Source organism: Colletotrichum tamarilloi, assembly GCF_030869305.1.
Source record: "Colletotrichum tamarilloi strain Tom-12 chromosome Unknown Scaffold_12.1, whole genome shotgun sequence".
Classification (NCBI taxonomy): domain Eukaryota; kingdom Fungi; phylum Ascomycota; class Sordariomycetes; order Glomerellales; family Glomerellaceae; genus Colletotrichum; species Colletotrichum tamarilloi.
The window spans coordinates 746638-763882 of record NW_026849395.1 but is presented as its reverse complement, the minus strand read 5'-3'; the positions used below and the strand labels follow the sequence as shown (position 1 = coordinate 763882).

The following is a 17245-nucleotide window of genomic DNA, read 5'->3' as shown; positions in this document are numbered from 1 at the left end:
TGCAACAAAACGCATGTAAAAAGCTTATTGGCGAAGGAGTTTGCAAAGTGCGAGCGGTTTATCTGCCCTTGTCAAACCCCCATCATGGGTCTGTTGCATGCTATACCGACGGACCGACGTTGACGTCTCAGTAGCATGGACCCGGTTGATTCGGCATGGAGCAAGCAAATGGCACCAGAAAGCTTATTTAATGGCTATGGTGGGGTAGTTAACACGAGATATATTGATCGAGCCAAAGGTCGCGCGGGGATAAGGGTTTGGAGAAGATGGCCGTCGGCATAGCCTGCTCGATATCTTCCAGGCACAGAATTTCTCCACTCAGTGGGGGAGACGGATTCGAAGGACTCGGAAGTTGGGAGGGGTTTCGGCATCGAAATAAGGTCCGAGAAGACACTTTACTCTGGAGGCAGAAGAGCCGGGATTGAGGCAGGACAGCTTGCATTGGGGTCCTACTTCACCTAGGTATCTTAGATAGCCGATCGATGATGACCGAGTCATTTACTTTCATGACCGGCAGCTTTGGTTATCAATTCCAGGGAACCACCACGGCAAAGGGATCTTTACAAGAGCCGAAGAAAGAACTGTAAGGGTAATCTGTCTCTTTAGTGAAGCTCGAGTCAAAGATGTAGATCCATCTGATTTACTAACTTCAGCCGGTCTACGAGCATCGCGGCTGCATGTCTCTAGCTCAGATATGAAATCAAGCCCGGATATCTGGAAGGACCAAGGTAAACAACCAACGCGAGGATCAAAGATCTCAAGTTCTAGTCTCACATTAATATCTGCAAGATCAGCTCAAGTAAGCACATGGGATAAGCTTTGAATAATTTCGGAGGAGTCTTTGCTATGGGAAGGCCCAGTGCTTTGGCCCGAATTTGCAGCCGACGGGTTACCTTGAATCTCTGGCTTAGGATCGGCGGTTAGAGTTACTGTGTCGACGGCGAATTAGTTGCTAATGATGCAGCCCCAAACCGTGGAATCAGCATACTCAATCTAGCGTAATCCCAAAGTCTAATTCTTTTATTTCATCTGATTCTTTTTGAGTTACAAAATGCTGATAGAAGCAAATGAATCAAAGGAGCCTAGATCAAATGCTACAAGCAGTCCACGTTAGTCTGGGTGGTGGGCATGGACTAGATTATCGTTCGGTTGAAGGTCATGCACTCCATCCTGCAATCTGAAGCTACTATGAATACAGAGGCCACCTACATGAAACTATCTTCAACCCTTTGGAATGGTACTTGTACAGAGTATTGGTAAAACAGAAATAGAAAGAGGGGCTGTACATCTTAATTTGTTCATCAACCGTACGCTAAAACCATCAGATGATAATCTATTGCTTCTGAGCTATGGAAGTTTGCAATCATACCCTCTAGACTAGTGAGCACTCTACCATGGTAGTGATCGTGCGGAATTGGAAGAACCGGCTGATTCGCAGACCTGCTTTCCCAAGAATCAACTCGAGCTCTGGCACCGATCTTTCCTTACCGCCAAAGAAAAACAAAGTATTCCATGTCATCAAGTTGGCAAGGTCCGGAAGCCTTGACTGTTGGGGAGGTGTCAGAGTAGACGGGGCCGTATTTTGATCGCTGACAATGAACGGACTCGAGTTCCATATCTCGTTGATTACCATTCGTGAGCCCGGAGTTCTTTTCATGGAGTTCGCAACGTTAGTAAGTATCTTGATAGCGTCTTCATCATCATACTCGCGCCTGAAACTTGTCAGTATGTCGTAGCAGAGCGGTTTGTACGCAATTCGGAAACTACTAGTACTCACAGAACTCCTCTGAGGTACCATATGTCACCCTCTGCTGCGTTGTTTTCGAAGTAGTCCTGTACGACACATTCGACTTTCCCTTCGGCAGCCTTTTGTGCAATATCCTCGGGCAGGTTCTACTTGGGACGTCAGTACCGGCTTACAGCTTTAGACCACGCGCAACTCACGGTCTTCAAGCTCTCAATGACCGGCTGAAGGTCCTGAAAGGTCCAATAAAGCTCCGGATTATTCCTCGTTATATCAAATCCGCTGTCACCTGGACCGCACCCCACATCAACAACTCGAGCTTTGGGGTTCTCATGCCAGGGGTAGTCATTGAGAAGCGCTGGCCTAGTTGTTCTCTATAACGGACGCATCAACAAGCCGGAGTCAAACTTAATGGCATATATACTGGTGCACACTTACGTTGAGCCATGGTACAACACCCTTGATCACCTTAAGCGCAGCCCCGGAGTTCTCGGGATGACCAATGTGCTCGAAGAAAGTTTCGCCATTCTGTGCTACCGTGGTACAGAATGGAGCATCTGTGGCCAGATAAGAGTCTTTGGTCTTGGTGTCTGTAATATGAGACAGAAGACCTGCCGAGCTCCTTAGGCCCTCGTCCGCTCTTCGCTTGTTAGACCACTGCTAATGGACACCCAGGACCGTGATTGGAGCTTACAAGAGGGACAGGAATTGAGCAGCACTGCCTTCCTTTTCGAGAGTCTTACTATGCCGCGTATTGCCGAAAACACCGGGCTGCTTTTCTTTGTAGATATACTCAGTAGCCAAAGTCCTCAAGACCCTTCCTGGAATGATAATTAGTGAGTTTTGGGCGTTAGAAGCGGCGTAGGACAGGCTGCGTATATACCTAGTTTCTGCTCATTGACATTCAGTCGGCTAGCTAAATCCTCAAGCTTCGCATCGCCCCCAAGATCTTTGATCGCATCTGTGATACCAAGGGACACTGCCACATTGAGTGCACTCGTCCGCGCTGGTTGCAACCCCATCTCAAGCAGCTTGATGTGGTTGGGCGTAACCGCTGCATCGAGAGCGCGAACGTCAACGCGAATCTTCTCAATAGCCTCAAATGCTTGCCAAGAGATCAAATGTTCGGGGTCGTCGAACTTTGTAGAAGCTTCCAAGTCCCATACTTGGGGGGCCCCTAGGTTGTGTTGTTGGACTTCATGTTCGAGAACAGCAATGTTGTCCCGTAAAGATTGAAGGAGGGTTTGGAGAAAGGACATGGCGAATACGTAGGTTCTTTCGACACCAAGTGAGTCGATACGGTTGCATTAGCACGGAAGGTCAAACGTAGCTTGAACAGGCCGACGACACCATCTATTGAAGTACCCAAAGCCCTCCTATGCATGTGGAGGGGGCGAACCGATGCCTTGTGGGGTAGGCGGCCTACCCCACAAGGCATGTAAGTCGACGACTTTGGATGGCTTGTTAGAAGATGGTTTAAAGCAACATCGAAGGACCACTCTGAAAGTAGGTCGTTGTCGAATCCCAATTATTACTTGTTCTGAACTTCTTTTCATCAGTATCAACTTTCCCCGAAATCCTTCTTCATGTCTCATCCCCTGAAAGTCACGATAGTCGGCGCAGGCCTCGGAGGTCTGGCATGCGGCATTGCGTGCCGTCGTCAAGGCTATGATGTCTTGATAGTTGATCAACTGAAAGAATTCCTACGCCTTGGTGATAGTATCGGCTTTGGTTCAAACTCGGCAAGGCTTCTTTACCGTTGGGGAGTCGGGTCCAGGATGGAGCCAATTGCAAGTCAGAGTACCGAGATGCGCATCTATAACTTCGATTCTTCCGACAAAGTCCTTGGTATCGATGACCAAATTGGCAAGTCCGTAGAGAACTACGGGTGCCGCCAAATCATCGGTCACAGAGGCGACTTCCATCTCATCATGAAGGAATTCGCTCTCGAACAGGGCGTCAAAATCCGGCTTGGCGAGCGAGTCGAAGTCTACGATCCCAGTCAACCTAGCATAACCCTTTCCTCAGGAGAAAGAATTCAGTCAGATGTCGTCATCATCGCGGACGGCGTCAGAAGCAAGGGACGCACGACTGTGCTGGGTTATGAAGATAAACCTCAAGCAAGCGGGTACGCCATCTACCGATCGTTCATGAGCGGTGACCTCCTTCGCGACGACCCTTTGACCAGTAAATTCCTCAGCGATGGTGATTCGATCCGATTGTTCCTGGCCAAGGACTCTCATGGGTTCATTAGCACTCTGCAGGGTGGAAAAGAGATCAATACGGTCTTGACTCACAAAGACGTTGGCGACGTCGCGGAGAGTTGGACTAAAGAGGCCACCAAAGATGATGTATTGGCATGTCTAGAAGGATGGGATCCTGCTGTCAGAAGAGTGTGGGAAAAGATGCCTTCAGTCATTGACTGGAAGCTCGTGTACCGCCCTTGCCTCGACAAATGGGTCGCAGACTCCGGGCTGGTTACTTTGATGGGCGATGCTGCACACCCCTTTCTACCCACATCGACTCAAGGTGCTAGCCAAGCCATCGAAGACGGAGCCACCATAGCCAAATGTCTCTCAAAATGTGCAGGTAACATCCCCCTAGCCTTGCATACCTATTTCGAAATCCGACACGACTACGTTGCCGAAGCACAGGCGACTGGGATCAAGCAGAGAGAAATATGGCACAACTTGCATGACGAGGACAGCAAAGCTTTCAAGGAGGAATTCGACATCAACGCCACCATGATGCAGAATCTGTATCTTTGGAAAAACGATGCTGAAAAATTGGTCGATGAGAAGTGGGATGAGGTGTCGGAGATTGTCAAGCAGAGGCTTTGTGTTAACGGTGGTTGAAAGGCGCGGACACGAAGAGACTTTAGATGAATAGTCATCGCAAATAAGACCTTGTATCGAATATCCAAAACATAGCACCTGCTATAATGATATGATTACATTTCAAATAACAGTCAACCTAAAATTCATTCAAAGATCAAGTAAACTCGGAGAAATAACACTGTCAAACTCATCGTCAACAGACATGGATTTCGATTTGACCCACGCAGAGGGATTTGGACTGGCTGGATTTCGGTCAAACCGCGCAAACACACTGCTGCAAAGCCAAGACATTAGCGACAAGCACTTTCCCACGCTTCGTACAACATACGAACAGCGGCACTTAGGAAAGCGCCCCATCTACGGATACACCTGTTGAGTCAGGCCTGAATCAGCACCGCCTACCCCGGGTCCTAGCGTCTCGGATCCCCGCAAACACCATGTCCGTTCCTTCAATTGCCGAAAGCGCTGAAGACAACTTCCATCTTTCTTGATTCGCCAGTAATATCCCTACTTGCTCACCACATTTGAGAGAAGAGATGAGGACGACAGAAAAGACGGCACAGAGGCTGTATCAGTGGAAATGAGTCGACAACGAGACAACGCCCGGTCGTCTCCACGAGAGACGAAGAAGTCAGCCTTTAGGCGGGGAGTTAGAAGCTGTGAGCACCCGCCCACCTCTCTTGATGACGTAAGAGCAACTTTCTGATACATCCTGAACATTAAGCAAGTGAAGATGGCCAAGCACAGCCGGGTCGTCCGCGTCCACATAGGTGCACCTATTGCCAGAAAACATTTATCAGGGCGGAGCATCTCATACGGCACGTTGCGTCACGTAAGTCTTCTGGTCACCTCTTCCATCGGATCTTTCAGCTGATAGAAATGGGTCAGATGAGAATCGAAAGCCTTTCAAATGTCTACCTTGCGGCGCTAGTTTTGGCAGGACAGATGTTCTACGTCGACATCAAAAGAAGTGCCCAGGAAAGCCTGCTCAAGGTTTATCGACATCACAACATGAAGAGGGCTTCACTCAGGCCAGTGCAGAACATGATTTTCGAAAGTCAATAGATGATATTTTGATGTAGGTCAGGAAGTAAATTTGAGGTCCTGGTCATGAGTACTTACATCAAACTCCCAGCTTAGAAGGCAGTTGTCACCCGGTTGATCAGACTGAACCACAAAGAGAAGGTCTCAATGATGTGGAGAATTCTGGTGTGACCACTGATCTCATTGACAGCAGCCAAATAGGCGAGATCAGTACTACGATTCTGGTTGTTCCTCAATGCGGTGGATCTAGTGATGGTTCTATCGTAGCTCGCCAATCAGGAGATGAAGATACAGCCGAGTCCGAGTTGAGCTCGCCTCAATCGAATGCAGATCAGAGTGCTACAATAAGCAAGGACGATCGAGCTCTAGATACCGCTATCGTCGCTCAGCAAGCTGACGAAACAGGTCGACTCAGCCAAGGAGCCTCTTCAAGAACCACCGGGCCCACCACATCTGAGATCAATCCTGGCTCGGGGGCACAGCACGTCGATCTCCCCGACTTTCCAATGCTCGGAGACTCATTCATATCTGAGATCTACCTAGACGATTTCGACTTGAGGGGCGTCACAGACTTGATGTTTGACTTCAGTACCAACACCATCATCTCACCCCCTTCTGCAGAACCATGCATCCTCTTAGATCCAAGTCGACGTGTAGCACCAGTCTCACTATTCTTCGACGCTCCCGAGAGCCTACCTCAGTACCAATCTTCCTATGACACACCTCATCTTTTCAGATGCTCAGATGACGGTGCCACTGCCGTCAACAACGCTTTCGCCAAGGCCAAGGGCACTGCAATTAGTACTTCAGACTCAATCTGTCTCAGTCGCAATCAGATTTCACGTTGGATCAACGCGTACTTCGAACACTTTGACATACATACGCCCATAGTGCATCAGCCGACTTTCATCCTTTCAGCTACTCCAGGTAGGCAGCATGCACAGCAGGCAGCAAATAGGCTTAACTAACTAGTTGCGACACTATCTTGCAGCATCTTTGCTTTTGGGCATGCTGGCCATCGGTGGCTGCATTGTATCAGAGCATGGTCCTGCTTCTAAGGCCTATGAAGCTTCCTGCCATCTCCTAGTTCAGGTGCGTAGCTCAACCTTTGTGTTTCTTTCGTCCCTCTGTGCTCGGTTCTCATTCTTCCTCCAGTACGAGCAAGACCTCTTGCAGAGCTCTATCTCAGAGTTGTGGCCAATACAGACTGCCCTATTGTGTATTCAGTTTGGAGCTTTTTCAGCCAACCCCAGGTATGCGCGACAAGCGCAACGACAATTCTCGCTTGTAACAGATGTAAGTCAGGCGTCTTCCGTCCACTGGCTTTGAAGTTATCTCAAGGTCACCTCATACTGATGTTTTCAAGTTACTGCGCGCAGTAGAAATGCAAGTTCGTGGAGTCCAGTCAGCTCAGGACCCTGATTGGAAGGACTGGATCTTTATAGAGACGTTAAGCAGGTCAGTGAGCTTCTGGCCCTCCACTGATGCAATACGACATCTGACTCCCTGCATTTATATGTACAGACTTGCAAGCTGGACTTGCATTCTGAACGCAGCCATATCGCTCCTCGACCCTGAATCAACATGTATCGCCGCACCTCAAGTCACAGCGGAGATGATCGTCCCCTCAAACGACAGCCTCTGGCGAGCACCGTCAGCTGAAGAATGGGCCCACAACAAGGAATGGCAGGCGTACAAACCAGTCAATCTCGTCGAAACCTCGAGACGAGTTTTCACTGGCGAGTATCCCGCGGTAGCCATGAGCTCATTCGGGCTTCTCACATTGATTGGTGCTCTCGTGGCGAACATCTGTGCTAGAGAACGCTACTCTCCTGAAATGGCTCCTGTCCTTGACCGCGAATACTGTGCAAAGATGGAGAGGAGCCTTCAAGCGTGGGAGACTCTATGGCGCAGTCACCCTCACGCTGAAGGTACGCAAAGCATGAAGAGTGATCCCATGATGACGGAGTGTCTGTGTCTGCTCAGCTCTGCGTACCACCATCTCTATATGGGTCAGGAGCTCCAGGTCCTGAAGAGAATTGCAAAAGAACCTCAACATCATCTGGCAATCCCCAATCTCCCAACTGAAAGGAAGGTTCTTGTTGTCATCAAGTACGCAGCGACTTCTTGGTTGGCGGATACCCTGACAGGCATCGCTCATAGGCAGCGGAAGGCGGCATTCGAATTCGGTGGGCTTGGCCCAATGGTAGCATATGAGACTGGTAAGCAATCATGTTCCGGATCGTCATTTCAAGACTTGAATTGCTGATGGGTGACATGTTCGTCCTTTTTTCGCTTAGCGCTGATTGTGTCGTGGTGGCTGAGTCTTCGGCAAAGTCTTACATCACCACCTTCTGTCTCTGTCCTAGAGGGAGAGAAAGAAAGCTTGGATGCCATCGACCACTTGTTTCAAGACATTCTGAAGGAACTAGATGAGCAGTGCATCTCGTTCGACGGAGACCGTTCGGATCTAGCTTCTAGAGCCCTGTTTCACTACCAAGTGTTGTTGGGGCAGTGGGCGTGGCCTTGTGAGTACTTTTGTTTCCCCTGTCTTTCTCGCTTATCCGTTTGCTAAGCCACGCTCGACGCGTAGACACGAATGCCATGAACCACGCCCTGCAAGCCTTTGCATCTCGATTGTCCCAGGGAGAAGTCTGACGTTCCGCGTCATGACGGCACGGCTTCCACGGAAAGCTTGGCAATGGGGTAGCAGTTCAATTCGTGGAGTCGCAGAAAGACTATGATGTGGGGTCGCGGATGCATCCGTAGTGAAAGGCACCTTGGACTGCGGATTGGTCCGCCCGACTGGTTCCTGAGCAAAAGTTCCCAACGGTTTCCACAACCATCAGAAATACCCTTGCTGAAACATGGCGTATGATCCATGAGATACCAGATTCAGTTCCCAAGCAATTTTGATGGATCGAAAAACGGAAACAATGAACGAATCAGCATCTTTGCTTGTATCTCCATCCACCTGAGTTGGTCCGTAAGCGGACCGTCGAACGAACCTTGAGTAGTAGAAACACACAAGGATCAAGCAACGGCTTCAGCTTGTCAGGGTGCGCTAGGGACTGTCTTGACAGAACAAGCTTATTTCCGCAAGAGAAATCATCATTCTCCGTATCGAGAAGCTGAATTGGCTAACACAGAAGGCTGTCGAACTAGACATTCAGCTGGTCATGGGGAAACAATCGGATGATATCGATCTCATCATCCAAACCTATCTCGTGGGCTGTGCTTTTAACTTTCAAGATGCCAAATTCTGGTTATGCCCAGCATCAAGCTCCTGCCAGTATAGTCCAATCTGTGTATATATGAATTCGGTGACTCCAACGGCTCAAGTGCATGAGATTTAAGCTGACAAGTCTTGTTATTATATCAATATACTATTGCATCTTGCATCTATCATTTGGGTCTCACACTCTGGACATCTTCATTGTTCTACGTCTTTACCCTCTGTTTAGGAGCAAATACTTTCTACATTCGCGATGGCATATCCTGAGAATGTTGGCATCAAAGCCATGGAAATCTACGTCTCTGGACAGGTCCGCATCTCCTTCTACATATCCATATACCATCTATCAAAGCTGACACCAATCACTCCAGTGTTTGGACCAGTCTCTCTTTGAACAGCACCAAGGCGTCTCAGCGGGTAAATACACCATTGGCTTGGGCCTCAAATATATGAACTTCTGCAACGACCGTGAGGGTAAGTCATCGCTTGTCCAGGGTACTCTAATTTCGGTTGGGCTCTGGGTCTGGTGTCTTCCATACCAGCGATGGCTACTAACCAGCTTAGATGCATCTTCCATGGCCCTCACTGCCATATCCTCGCTCATGCGAAAGTACAATATCGACCCCAACTCGATTGGTCGCCTCGAAGTTGGCACAGAGTCCTTGGTTGATAAAGCTAAGTCTGTCAAGACAGTGCTGACCCAGCTCTTCGAGCCTGCCGGGAACACCAGCCTGGAAGGTATCGACACCATCAACGCATGCTACGGTGGCACGAGCGCCTTGTTCAACGCTGTCAACTGGGTCGAGTCCAGATCGTGGGACGGCCGAAACGCTATCGTTGTTGCGTCAGATATTGCCTTGTACAACGAGCCCGCCTCTCGTCCCACGGGCGGTGCCGGTTGTGTCGCCATGCTCGTGGGCCCCAATGCGTTGCTTTCGATGGAGCCGGCGCTCAAGGGAACCTTCATGACCCATGCCTACGACTTTTACAAGCCTGATCTCAAGGCAGAGTTTCCTCTGGTCAATGGACATGAGTCACTTCGGTCGTATATGTCGGCGCTGGACGGTTGCTACCAACGTCTTCGTGAGAAGGTAGAAGCAGCTAACCAACGCATGAACGGACTTGGGCCGAAAACTGACACTAACAACCTGCTGAACATATTCGACTACATGGCATTTCACACCCCCAACTGCAAGATTGTGAGCAAGTCGTATGGACGACTGTTGTACAACGACTTCCGACTGGATAGTGACAAGAGCCGATGGGAGGCGACGTTGACGGAAGAGCTCCGCGGGCTCAGCTACGAGGAGTCTCTGAAGAGCAAGGAACTTGAAAAGATCTTTGTCACCCAGTCCAAGGATCTCTTCAAAGCGAGAGTTGAGCCCTGCATTGCCGCTCCCACTTTATGCGGCAACATGTATACAGCTAGTCTGTACTGCTCTCTCATCAGCTTGATCAGCAACATCGATCTCAGAGACAGTGTCGGGAAGACTATCGGCATGTTCAGTGTAAGTCTTGTAATATTCATGGGCGAATACCTTGCTGACGAGAGACGCGACATTAGTATGGCAGCGGTATTGCCAGCACTCTCTATGGGCTCAAGATTACGGGAGATCTCAGCGAGATGGTCCAGAAGATTGACCTAATGAAGCGTCTCGAGCAACGTGAGATTTGTAATCCTGAGCAGTATGAAGAGGTGAGAGTGAATCTAACCAAAGGATTTCGCGAGACGCTACTAACCACCAATTCGCAGGCCTGCTCTCTCAGATTGAAGGCATATGGCGCCAAAGGCTATGAGCCTGCTGGAAGTATAGAAGTCATGGCTCCTGGAACGTACTACCTGGAGAGAGTTGATGATGCTTACCGCAGGTTCTACGCTGTGAAGCCATGAACTCCTGGTCTTGATACTCACGGCTCAAGTTTTGGGTCCTAATATGACTATAGTAGTAGATTGATGTGAAGGAGGATGACTCGGCTTAGAACATCAATGCAGATAGAGTTCCAATCATTTCATGAAGCCTTGGTTCCTATCTTCTCTTCCTCGCCCGCTACGATATCCTCGTCGCCTTTCTTCCAACGATACTCCTTCTCAATGCCTAGTTCTCTTTGCGCAGTGTCGCAGAGCTTTGCGTTCCCACAGCCGCATACGGCCGGCTCCCTGATCCACCGATACGTGATACTCCACCGATCTTCTCTCTTCCGCACCGTTCCATCAGGCAACGTGTCCGTCTTCCGTTTCCTGATTCCGTGCTTCCAATGCAGTCTTGAGTCTCCCGACATCTGCAACATGCTCCTCGGGGTAAGATCTACTTCCACCATCCTTCCTTCCTCGCCATCGTCTGGTGGCAAGGCGAATTGCATCATGACGGGCGATCCTAGAGATAGCGCATATAGCTGATCATATGCGGAATGAGTATCGACATGGGGCGGGATGCCGGCGCCGGGTGGGTAGTGTTGCAGGCAAACTTGGTCCGGTGGTCTGCCTTCGCGTGTAGGAATTAACGGCTCCAGCCAGTCCGGGAAAGGGCTGAAGGGAACGTTGGGATCCACGCCGAATGTTTTGTAGTCGAAGGTGTAGCCGTAGTGGAGAGACAGTCGCCCAGATCGGTCTGGCCATGATAGCTCGTTGCGAAAAATGTGTACTAACTTTTCCTCATGCTCGGCTGTAATATAATCGTCTTGCCAGAAGATGCCCGAGGGCTGAATCGAAAGTTCGTTCATTGCGTAAGTTTCAGCACCATGCAGAGCTTTCGTTGTGCTAGTGGTGATAAGTATGAGTTGTTGAATTACACTGCTGGATGAGATGATGTCGAACCAAAAATTAACTCAGCGGCAAAAGTCGTTCAGTGTGACACAACCACGGAACCAAAGTGGGGCACGTGCGGGAAACCGTAGCGGCTACGGATGGGAAAGAGAAGACTCATTCTAAGATTTCCATCCATAGGAACCTCACTCATATCACTTACAACAGCCACAAGAAGAGTCCTGAGTTTGATGTTAAGTCAAGATTCGGTACCAATAAGATACTGCTCACAGAGTCCGCTAATAACGCTGTCATGGGGGTGACCATGGTCTCTGTCGTTGATGATAATATCAGAACAGGGAAGGAAGCCTTAGTGGTCCCAACCACTCCAGCTAGTTACCGTAGATGAGAGCCTCAATGTATGCAGATGAAATTTTTGGCAAGGAATACGCTTCTCGGTGGTTAAAAGCTGCATGTGACTGCGACTGCCACTGAATATGAGGGGTGGGGTTGTTTTCTTTGCTGTTGGGGGCGGCGGGGTAGACAAAACGGAATGTAAAGCACTCAAAAAGCATGCCGTATGCCTTGTATACATCAACATTAGGTCCATGGACTTGAGAACCCTACTGGTATGAGAGGCTGCTTCCGGCTTGTCATTAGATTTGAGAGACAGCCAGATAAATGACTCAGGTGATGATAACAGTGAATCGATCGGGTCGTACAAGCATTGCCGACATCCCATGTCGTGGATGAAACGGTTCTGAAGCTTGATCCCCAGCGGTGCCTCGCTAGACACGGCAAGCCCACTGCTAATCAAATTTGAGACGAATGACGGGATGAACGATACATGAACGCAGAGCACAGATGGGGAGGCAAGCTTAAGTAGGTGTTAAAGGATGAGTTTTTTGATGTCGCATTAAGCAGCAGACACTAGGTATATGTGTGGGTAGGTAGGGGGACTAGATTTATGTAACCGTTCCGTTGAACAAGGCGTCCCTTTAAACCAACCGTCTTGTTCGTTAACGCTTTTTCCCATATCCCGAGAAATCTGCACAAATGTCCAAAGCAGAAAAAGCTGGTGGTGGGCACGAGGGGCAATGGCAAATAGGCCGCACCATCCAAAATATGTGCCCCGAAAGAAAAGAGGTATCCCATGCGCCGTCAAGAAGCTCTGAAGATTAAGGAAAACATCCATTACTGGGCTTCGTCATCGTGGCGAGGTTTTTTTGCGTGGGTTTTGTGTGAGATGACCCCCTTTCCCCGACGAAAAACTCACCCCAGGCAAGGGAAGAAGACTGGACCAGGCGGAAAGAAAAGGATGAACCTTTCTTACGCGGTGAACTTGTCGCCGAGAGTGACGTCCAGGTGGCCCTTGTAGTAGCCCTTGCAGCCGACACCATCCTCAGCCTCCATACCAGGCATGTAGGCACCCTCGTTGGTGCCGTCAGACTTGACCCAGGAGCAGGTCTTGCCGTTGGCAGCGACCTTCATGCCGAAGTAAGCCATGCTCTGAGAGCCGGCGACGAGGACGGAGGCGTCGGCACCGGAGTTGCCGCCGTTGGGGGTGGAGCCCCAGTCGAACTCGAGCCAGGTGCCAGCGAACTGGCCGATGGGGGTCTTGGGGACCGTGGAGCCGGAGCCGCAGGCGCATGAGCCCTGGGAGTCGGCGTCGAAGGCGACGTTCTTGGACTGACCCTCCTTGACGGTGAAAGTAATCGCGGCGAACCAGCAGCCGTCGATCAGGCCCTTAGGGCCGATCTTGTTGAAGCACGAGCAAGAGTAGTCGGCATCGCTCGCGGTGAAGGTAGTGGTGTAGTTGTAGAGGGAGACGCTGGCGTCGTTGACGATCTGCATGTTGCAGCCCCAGTTGTCCGCGCTGCCGGTGTTGCCAGAGTAGGCGATCTCGGCGATGGTGGCGCGCTTGCTGTTGGAGCCGCTGCAGAAGGGGGTGTAGACACCGCCGGTGGAAGCGGCAGAGGTAGCGGCGGGGGCGGCAGAGGTGGAAGAGGGAGTCGTGGAGGGGAGGATGTTCTTGATGAAGGTCAGGTCGCGCTCCTCGACGGCGTCAGCGCTGCGGCGCTCGTGGAACTTCTGGTGGTTGTGGGCAGAAGGGTGGGCAGACACGCCGGCGAAGGCGGCCGCGAGGACGACGGCAGAGGTGAAGTGCATCTTGAACTATCGGGAGATCGTGGAGAGATTCGTAAAACTCGTTGGTGGTTAAGAATGCTAAACGTTGTGTTTTTGTTTGCTAGACCCGTCCGGAAAAGAGTGACAGCGGGTTATCAAGATAACTCGCGGATTTGGACGATGGTTTGAAGAGAGAGTGGTGGTGTCAAAAAACTAGAAACCGGGATGTGCCAGAAAAGGGAGGGAGATGAGAGCCATTTTGAAGGGATGGAAATAATCTCACTCGAAGCGCCCTTCTGCGAGGCGTGTTAGCAAGAGACATTGTCAAACTGGGGGAACTTGGTGTGTTGACAGGGGCGTCGTCACCAAGACATCGCGTTCTGCTCTATCATCCACCATTAACAGCCCATCACAACCCGTCAACAACCCTGCTTAGCCAGGAACAGACACCAAAACGGGTAAAGGTCCAGAAGTGATGACCGAGAGGGCTAGGCGATGTGGAGAGGGGCATCGCTGGTTCCAGGGCCAGACAGGCCGGGCCAGGAACAATTTCTGTTTCTCTCGCTGCTTGCCAGCTTGGCTCTGCCAACTCAGGCACACGCACACACAGACACACACACCTCCCTCTTGACGTGTGGGAGCCAGGAACCAGTAGGGAGACATGGGTAAGTCGGATGGTGGAGGGAAATGGGCCATGGATGGATCATGGTGCACCGCCGGCGCCAGGGCAGGATTGGACGGTGATGCGGGAAAAGGGGGTGGGGAAGGTAATTTCACCGCACGCCAATTCCAAAAGGGCCACGGCCAGCCAAAGCTTGGTCCCAGGTTCGAGTCCAAGCCAATCCCTCCTCAAGGTCGCAGTAACATTCCATTCACAAGCCAACCAGAAGCCAAGCATCACTAGACCGTTACACGGCGGACCTGCCAATGGGTGATTATCAACTGGGAAGATGAGATACTAAAGCTTGGGTTTGTTTGGTTTGATGGATCGTCATCAAAAGTATTTCCATCTCATCTTGGGGTGATGCGGATATTCAGCGCCTAAAAGCCACATCACACACACATCGGGATGAAAACATCCCGTTGCTGTTGGACAACGCATCAGTGTCTTTCTCGAGTCGAGTGAAAGTCCCCTTCTTTTCCGTACGCCCCATGGATCCCACACCAACAAATGCCGGCAGGAAAAGCGCGCCGGCCAGGCACACCCGCACGTTAGGTTTCTGGCTGCGTGAGAGAGGGGAAAAGGCTTGCCGCCATGTCAGGAACAGTCAACTTAGCTCCAGCGCCTGGGCCTGGAACCTGGACCTCGACCTGGAACCGGAACACGAAATCTTGGACTTGGTCGGTGGACCACAAACATGGCACCCACAAAGTGCCACCACACTCCAACTTTGCACGACGGGACACTCAAGAGAAGCACGAGCTATGACGGGAAGATCGACGCTGCCCGTCCACATGTCCACAAGCGACCTGCAGAATCGCACAAAGTTCTGCCTTGCTTACCTGCAGTGTTTTGCTGTCCGCTGGACCGGATTCAGGTTTCTCGAACCTTTCCAGACGTGATAAGAAGTCTAGAGCGGTACCAACTCCAGGTTTCCGTTTCTTGCTTTTCTCAATTTCTCTCCATGACTCCGACCAAAGCAGAGACTTTTCCCTGGTGGAGATCCGGTGGAGGCGTCCGAGTGCATAAAGTTAAATCTCTCACCCAAATGCTCATGAACAGGCGAGTTGACGGCCCCGAACTTCAGAGACAGTCGTCACTGCTTGCCTTCCATGACGTTGCATATCCAAGCCCTATAGTCGCAATACCCCTTCATCGACGTCCTATTCGTCCTTCAACCTGCTGTCAGCATGCAAAGTTCGGCACCCGAAAACCCCTCAGTTGTGTTCTGGTCTTATCTGCAAGCCTCTCGGAAGACTCGATATCTCGGAGCATCGAAATGCAGCATAGACGCATTCAATCGTCAAGATCATCTCATGGAGACAGCCTGATGGAGACAATATCACAGCATTGTGAAGTGAGGGATTGGAGATTGCCTGTACGGATACGGACACATACCATTCAAGAAGAGCAAAATCAGGGTAACAGGCAAGGTGACCGAGGCGCCTGGCTGGGTTTTGCTATGCATTGTGCCAATGGAGCATCATTCCATCTCTCCCTGAGTTCTTCCCTTTCACCTCCCTTCGCTTACCATATTGCTCTTCCAATATTCGCAGGATGTTTCCTCGGCAGTGCAACACAGCTCATTAGAGACTTCGTACTCACGGCGTCCCATCTTTCTTCTCCCATGTTCCGATCCCAGTGCCGCTGCCGCACAACGGCCCGTACGCCGCCGGGGTGGTTGAAAGTGGGAGTGCCAGGAACCGATGGGGTCTGGATCTTCCCAGCTAAACCCAGCGGAAGCCCGTTCAAGCCGCTCAGCGTAACGGATACGGCGACCCGGTCCACCAGGTGGGAACACAATCGCCATTGAACCTGGTCGCTATCCGAAATCCCTCCCCCCTTCTCCCTCCCCTCTCGAACTGGTTCCAAGGAAGAGCCTTTTCTGTGCAGTGCGAATCTGCGATTCCTTCTGTTCCGTTTCTCCACTGGGGCAGTGCTGGCAGCAGAGGCCAGTGGGCAAGTGGCAATCCTGAACGCGTCATAGGCCTCGTCAGGACTGAGGGCAGATGGAGCTACCGCCGGTCCAGCGATGGCCTGCAGGCTGGCTGCTTCTGCTACTGCAGGACCAGCTGTTAATCAGGCATTCAGGGCACTAAGAGCGTAGGTATAGACATGTGCGGGAGGGAGCCCGTCAAAACGGTGTTTCTTGGATGGCCTTGGGGGTTCGGAGCTTATCGCTGTTTACCGCGAAAGACAACAAGTTCGGACGAGTCGATCTTTCTCCTGGGAGCTTGGCTTGCGGCTGTGTACGCAGTAGAGTCCCGACGGCGCCAGAGAAGGGGGAGCCGCACCCGGACCAAATGCGCGCCCATGTGGCATTACCCGGAGGGACCTAGGTTGTTTGCCTCTAAGAATAGTCTTCCCTTTTCATTGTTTCCCTTTGGTGCTTGGCCCGCGTGGTTGCCCAGGGAGGCAGGTGGAATGTGCCTACAACAATTGTTCCTGAAGATCATTCACCCTTTGGGACAGCTTTGGGCCTGCCGTCGAGGACTCGACTGAGATTCGATCTGACTTGTCAACTGATCAACAAAACAGCATTCACCATTGTCTTCCCCTGGGATATGGGGCGAGGCGGCGCCCAATGCACTTGACGTGCACACGAATTTGATGTCACCGCTATCAAGCACGGGACAACGCTTTAATGAAGGGCGAATTGGCAGTTGATGCTGCCACGGCACCCATGGGCCCCAAAGCAATGAAGCGCTACTTTCGCGAGAGCAACCGTTTACCTTGACCAGAGAGAGAGTCATGTGCACCGCCGGGCCTATAGACGGGCACAAATCCACCCGCCCTCACGCACCAGCCACCACCGCCACAGCACCACTCTTACGATCACCAATTTTCCCACTAG

At 51.0% G+C, this 17245-nt stretch overlaps 8 protein-coding genes across 8 annotated transcripts; 4 read left to right on the top strand and 4 right to left on the bottom strand.

Moving 5' to 3' along the window:
* Nucleotides 1-1372: 1372 nt before the first annotated feature.
* CTAM01_05048 (uncharacterized protein) lies at nt 1373-3003 on the bottom strand (the record flags this gene model as incomplete). Its single annotated transcript, XM_060521078.1, has 6 exons — nt 1373-1712; nt 1778-1893; nt 1945-2118; nt 2183-2384; nt 2439-2565; nt 2628-3003. The coding sequence occupies 6 exons, from the start codon at nt 3001-3003 to the stop codon at nt 1373-1375; spliced, it is 1335 nt and encodes a 444-aa protein (XP_060384447.1).
* Nucleotides 3004-3552: 549 nt separating this feature from the next.
* CTAM01_05047 (salicylate hydroxylase) lies at nt 3553-4599 on the top strand (the record flags this gene model as incomplete). The annotated part of the gene is made up of 1 exon (XM_060521077.1): nt 3553-4599. One exon carries the CDS (start codon nt 3553-3555, stop codon nt 4597-4599), a length of 1047 nt encoding a protein of 348 aa, XP_060384446.1.
* Nucleotides 4600-5314: 715 nt separating this feature from the next.
* On the top strand, nt 5315-8283 carry CTAM01_05046 (uncharacterized protein; the record flags this gene model as incomplete). Its single annotated transcript, XM_060521076.1, has 10 exons — nt 5315-5413; nt 5470-5574; nt 5640-5659; nt 5717-6552; nt 6617-6717; nt 6781-6921; nt 6992-7083; nt 7150-7847; nt 7926-8153; nt 8219-8283. The coding sequence occupies 10 exons, from the start codon at nt 5315-5317 to the stop codon at nt 8281-8283; spliced, it is 2385 nt and encodes a 794-aa protein (XP_060384445.1).
* Nucleotides 8284-9113: 830 nt separating this feature from the next.
* Nucleotides 9114-10751, top strand: CTAM01_05045 (hydroxymethylglutaryl-CoA synthase; the record flags this gene model as incomplete). Its single annotated transcript, XM_060521075.1, has 5 exons — nt 9114-9170; nt 9232-9334; nt 9425-10368; nt 10425-10556; nt 10614-10751. The coding sequence occupies 5 exons, from the start codon at nt 9114-9116 to the stop codon at nt 10749-10751; spliced, it is 1374 nt and encodes a 457-aa protein (XP_060384444.1).
* A 119-nt stretch (nt 10752-10870) lies between these two features.
* CTAM01_05044 (2OG-Fe(II)oxygenase) lies at nt 10871-11581 on the bottom strand (the record flags this gene model as incomplete). Its single annotated transcript, XM_060521074.1, has 1 exon — nt 10871-11581. One exon carries the CDS (start codon nt 11579-11581, stop codon nt 10871-10873), a length of 711 nt encoding a protein of 236 aa, XP_060384443.1.
* Nucleotides 11582-12533: 952 nt separating this feature from the next.
* Nucleotides 12534-12758, bottom strand: CTAM01_05043 (uncharacterized protein; the record flags this gene model as incomplete). Its single annotated transcript, XM_060521073.1, has 1 exon — nt 12534-12758. One exon carries the CDS (start codon nt 12756-12758, stop codon nt 12534-12536), a length of 225 nt encoding a protein of 74 aa, XP_060384442.1.
* Nucleotides 12759-12932: 174 nt separating this feature from the next.
* CTAM01_05042 (uncharacterized protein) lies at nt 12933-13772 on the bottom strand (the record flags this gene model as incomplete). The annotated part of the gene is made up of 1 exon (XM_060521072.1): nt 12933-13772. The coding sequence occupies one exon, from the start codon at nt 13770-13772 to the stop codon at nt 12933-12935; it is 840 nt and encodes a 279-aa protein (XP_060384441.1).
* Nucleotides 13773-15853: 2081 nt separating this feature from the next.
* CTAM01_05041 (uncharacterized protein) lies at nt 15854-16204 on the top strand (the record flags this gene model as incomplete). The annotated part of the gene is made up of 1 exon (XM_060521071.1): nt 15854-16204. The coding sequence occupies one exon, from the start codon at nt 15854-15856 to the stop codon at nt 16202-16204; it is 351 nt and encodes a 116-aa protein (XP_060384440.1).
* Nucleotides 16205-17245: the final 1041 nt, after the last annotated feature.